Raw genomic sequence first — 4,906 nt, 5'->3', positions numbered from 1 at the left:
GGAACCGCCGGGTGACACAGTCCTGCCGGGAAACCCCCGCCCCCCCAGTAACGGGCATCCGCCTGCGGACGCGCTGCAGGGAGGGACGATCCCGCGTTCCCCCGTGGCGGTTCGCTGCGACTGGCACCCGCGCTGGCAGTCACGGCTCGGTGCGCGGTTCGAGCTGGTTTTCGTTCCCCCGGCCGCCTCTTCAGGCCCCCCGAGCCGCCGCCGCTGCGGCCCCGGCGGGGCGGCCCCGGGGTGACGAGCCGCGAGCGGCCCCGGCCCCGCCGCGCTGCCCCGGCGGCGCCCGGCTGCCCTGCCGGAGGGCCCGGGCCGGGCCCCGAGTGCCACCGCGCGGCGGGGCCCGCCGCACAGCCCCGGGAGGGGCGCGGCGCCGTGCCGGGGGCGGTGGCCCCGCCATCTTGTGGGCGGCGCCGCGCGCAGCCGCCGCCATGTCGGTGGCCGCCGGTGGCGGGATGGTGCCGGTGCTGCCGGGGCTCTACGTGGGCGGCGCGGACTCGTGCTCGTCGCCGGAGTCGCTGGCGGCGGCGGGGGTGGTGGCGGTGCTGACGGTGGACGCGGAGGAGCCCGCGGCCGTGCCGGGCGTGCGGACCATGCACGTCCGGGCGCGGGACGAGCCCGGCGCCGACCTGCTGAGCCGCCTGGACGAGTGCGCCGCCTTCATCGGCGCGGCGCGGGCGGGCGGCGGGGCCGCGCTCGTCCGCTGGTGAGGGCCGGGCCGGGCCGGGGCGGAGCGGGGCGGGCCGGTGGCGGGCGGCCCGTCCCGGCGGCGCTGCTCACGGCCCGGCCCTGCCTTGCAGCGCGGCGGGGCTGAGCCGCAGCGTGGCCGTGGCGACCGCGTACCTCATGAAGACGGAGCGGCTGGGCTGGGAGGAGGCGTACGCCGCCGTCAGGGCCGCCAGACCCGGCGCCGAGTGAGTCCCCGTCCCCGTCCCCCGTCCCCGTCCGCGCCCGCCGCCCGCTCAGCGCTCCCTCTCGCCCGCGCAGGGTGAACGCGGGTTTCCAGGCGCAGCTGGAGCTCTACGAGGCGATGGGCTGCGCCGTGGACCGCGCCAGCGCCATCTACAAGCGGTACCGGCTGCAGGTGCTGGCGGAGCGGCGCCCCGGTGAGCGGCGGGGGCGCGGGGCGGGCGGCGGGGCCGGTCCGCCCTGCGGGGAGCGCGGGCGGGGGGAGCGCACGGAGCGGTGCCCCGGAGCAGCCGAGCCGGGAGCCGGCGGGGCCAACCTCCGCCCGGGAGAGCCGGAGGCCCTCCGTAGGAACAGCGGCTGTGAGACGGGCCCGAGAAATCGGATCCATAAGGAGCTTCTCCTTAGCAAAATTGGGAAATGGGAGGGGTCAGTGTTTGGGGTTTGTGTACCCGGCTAAGCAAACTGAACATCCTCTAAAGAGAAGTCAGCGGAATTAAAAAATATAAAAATAACGAATGCAAAACTGAGATAAAGTTGAAATCAAGGGATGAAGTAAACTGTCATACATTAATTTGCAGCAGGTTGGCTGTCGTAGGTACGTGTGCATGTGTGACATTTTATAGCGTAGTCCGTAGCTGTTTTGCAAGATCTGTGTGGCGAATTCAGCGTGACGGCGCGCTCTCCGTCTGCGTCCTTCTCCTTAGCAGTTCCCGTTCATAAGCTGACCTGTATGTGCCCTCCAAGGTTGGCAGAACTGACTCCTCCTCTGCCTTTGCTTCATGTTCTTGTTTAAACCAAAAGTAAAATGCAACTATTTTACCATTGCTAAAGTGTAGATCCTAGCTCCTTGCGTTAAGTGAATCCCAGTCTTAGGTGTGGAGGGATGAGGCTCTTTCATTTTCAGCTTGTCTAATGGTGAGTGGACAAACGAACGCGAAGAAGGCGGCTCCTGCATGCCGCGACGCATGAACGCATTCTTGCCCCATGGAAATGCGGCGTGGCTGCGTTGATCTGATTCACAGCTTCGTTCTGACCTCTCTGCAGAACTTCAAGATTTGCCCCGAGAAGTCTTTGCTGTTGATCCAACCGATACAAGTCAAACTCCAAACACAGAGGTTCTCTACAGGTGCAGGAAATGCAGGTACTGAACCTTTTATATTTCTCCAAAAAATGTAATTTTGAAATCGACTCAAAGGAGAAATAGCCCATGTAAATCCATGGGCACATCACCATTGTCAGGAGGGATGAGCTCTTGCCTGAGTTTCCATACTGATATGTCACAACAAATTAGACAGATAAAACTATCTTAAGAAATACAAAACTTTTTGTTCGTTGAAGTTGTGCAGGACTCGTGCAGCCTGACCTGCAGGCACGATTCCGCTTGGCGCTGTGGAGTTGCTCGCTCTGAAACCATAACTTCTAGTTTGTTTTTGACAAGCAGTCTCTCCAGAAGAAACTTCTTGTAGATTTGGAGGTTTCCTGCATTTTAACTACCTTTTATGGATTGCTTAAAGTGAAAGTGAATAACCCTACTGTTTCCTAGGTGCAGGTTTCTTCAAGTACGTGAGTGTAGATTTAAAGTTTTAGTAGGCAGGAATTGTTTAAAAATGGATCTATAGAGGAGGCAGAGCCCAAAACTACACAAATCACTGGATCTGTTAAGAAGCAACCCTGAAGGGAGCTGGTGCCTGCTGGCCTGAACTAAATTAAACCCCCATAGGATTTGTGATCCTGTTGGTTTGCTTACCGCCAGGAGGCCCACCCCCTGTTTTTAACTGGGGGCAGGTTTCCCGAGTCAAACCGACTCTCTTGCTTCTCTTTTCCCCGTCGCGGAGGGCAGGCGCGCCCTGTTCCGTAGGTCCAGCGTTCTGTCCCACGCGGAAGGGAGCGGAGCGGCAGCCTTTGCCCACAAGAGGATACCGGACCCCGCTCAGCGGCGTGGCGGCGAGCAGTGCACCTCCTACTTCACGGAGCCGGTGCAGTGGATGGAGCCCGCGCTGCTCGGCGTGATGGAGGGACAGGTGACGGGCAGCGCGCGCTTCATTTTCTGCATGATTTTTTCTTGCAAAGGTTTTTTTTTTCTTGTTTCTGTTCCCCGATGCGAAAGTCTCCCGGCCTTCCTTGTGTGAATTTTGCAGCTTATGGACAGATTCTTAAAATGCTGAATATCCTTTTATGAGGAAACGAGCTGGTGATCTTGTTGGACTGAGGACACTAGCCTGGGTGTTGGACAGGCATTATCTGCTGTTTGTTTTTAGCATGAGAGCGTCTTGGCCCACTCCCTTCTGCGGGCACAGCTGCCCGCTGCGCCCCAGGGCAAACCCCAGTCGTGCCAGTTTAGCTTTTCTGCCTGTTTTTCAGCCCATTTACCTTCTCTGAAGTGTTACAAGGGAAGGAGCTGGCCTGGCGCAGGTTGCCACAATTTAGTGTACCGTGGAAGTTCATTTTAAATAGACCTACATCCGTGTGCTCCGTAGAGCAGGTCACTGCGTTCAGCTCTGGGGTCCCCAACACAAGAAGGACGTAGAGCTACTGGAACGAGTCCAGAGGAGGCCACGAAGATGATCCGAGGGCTGGAGCACCTCTGCTATGGAGACAGGCTGAGAGAGTTGGGGCTGTTCAGCCTGGAGAAGAGAAGGCTCCGGGGTGACCTTCCAGCACCTTCCAGTGCCTAAAGGGGCTACAGGAAACCTGGAGAGGGGCTTTGGACAAGGGCATGTAGTGACAGGACACGGGGCAATGGCTTTAAACTGGAAGAGGGGAGACTTTGATTAGATCTAAGGAAGGAGTTTTTTACAATGAGGCTGTTGAGGCACTGGCACAGGTTGCCCAGAGAAGCTGTGGCTGCCCCATCCCTGGCAGTGTTCCAGGCCAGGTTGGATGAGGCTTTGGGCAACCTGGTGTAGTGGAGGGTGTCCCTGCCCATGGCTGGGGAGTTGGAACTGGATGATCTTTGAGGTCCTTTCCAACCCAAACCATTCCATGATTCTGTGTGTTTTTCTTGCAGCTTCTGTGTCCCAAGTGCACGTCGAAGCTGGGCTCCTTCAGCTGGTGGGGCGAGCAGTGTTCCTGCGGCCGCTGGGTGACACCTGCCTTCCAGATCCACAAAAGCCGAGTGGATGAAGTGAGGACGCTGCCAGTTGGTACCTTCCGAGCTGCCAAAACCTGAACTTGTCCCTTCCCTCGATGCATTCCTTGGCTTCCACAGAGGACTGCTGGCGAGCCTGTGGTTGCCAGGAGCGAGCTTGTGACTTCCATCCCTTTGTAACATGGTGGAATTACGTGAATATCTGCTCCATTTGAGCTTGCTGTATCTCCAGTAGATATAAAATAGTGAAACAGCCTTCGGAGAGGTCTGAGAGTGGTCAAACATGTACAAAACCGCCTGAATGTGACGGTGTTAGTGTAGTCTCACTCTGTTGCTATTTGCAGAAGGCCTCAGCTCCTTCTGGAGAAGGACTGACTGCTAACGGGTCCCTGCCAGGCTGGGGCCAGCAGTGCCGCTGCTCTTCCAAGTCAGGAGTTCCGATCGGTTTGTCCGAAACACACAGCTGAGATTTTTGGAGGTGCACTCCATGACAGGAGGTATGTCCCGGGGAAAGATTGTAAGGCTTAGTGAAGTGCCATAAAATGGTACACTTACAATGGCTGAAGGGCAAGTCCACACTTGTACTTGCGTTACAATAAAAGTAGTTCTAAAAGTGCTCTACCCCAAGAATATTTACTACACTGTAGCTCCTCCTTTGATGTAACATCTGAGGATATGACACGGGCTGTACTGCAAGGGGAGAACTGAGGAAAAACGTTCTTGCCCCATTGCTGCTTACAAGTTCAAAGAGATCCCTAAGAAGTGGTGAGATTTTAAAAAAGCACAGTACGCTGTGTACACCACGATGGCACAGGTTTGGTTTGACAAATAGGACAGGTAAGACCTACTTTAAATCCATTTTATTTTCATTGACTTCAACAATTTTTTTTACTTCTTTTTTTTTTT

The 4,906-nt window shown here is 57.3% G+C and overlaps 1 protein-coding gene across 1 annotated transcript; it reads left to right on the top strand.

Moving 5' to 3' along the window:
- The first annotated feature begins 434 nt into the window (after nt 1–434).
- On the top strand, nt 435–4,255 carry DUSP12 (dual specificity phosphatase 12). The gene is made up of 6 exons (XM_086631968.1): nt 435–709; nt 804–917; nt 991–1,109; nt 1,957–2,053; nt 2,753–2,933; nt 3,920–4,255. Exons 1-6 carry the CDS (start codon nt 435–437, stop codon nt 4,079–4,081), a joined length of 948 nt encoding a protein of 315 aa, XP_086488094.1. The 3' UTR covers nt 4,082–4,255.
- The last annotated feature ends 651 nt before the right edge of the window (nt 4,256–4,906 follow it).

Source organism: Tauraco erythrolophus, chromosome 1, assembly GCF_009769465.1.
Source record: "Tauraco erythrolophus isolate bTauEry1 chromosome 1, bTauEry1.pri, whole genome shotgun sequence".
Classification (NCBI taxonomy): domain Eukaryota; kingdom Metazoa; phylum Chordata; class Aves; order Musophagiformes; family Musophagidae; genus Tauraco; species Tauraco erythrolophus.
This window is presented reverse-complemented; position numbering and strand designations above follow the sequence as displayed.

Coding starts and splice junctions, on each gene's coding strand:
- DUSP12 (XM_086631968.1), top strand. CDS start 435: ATGTCGGTGGCCGCCGGTGGCGGGATGGTGCCGGTGCTGCCGGGGCTC. Junction 1,110..1,956: donor GCTGGCGGAGCGGCGCCCCG/GTGAGCGGCGGG, acceptor ACCTCTCTGCAG/AACTTCAAGATTTGCCCCGA. Junction 2,054..2,752: donor TACAGGTGCAGGAAATGCAG/GTACTGAACCTT, acceptor CGCGGAGGGCAG/GCGCGCCCTGTTCCGTAGGT.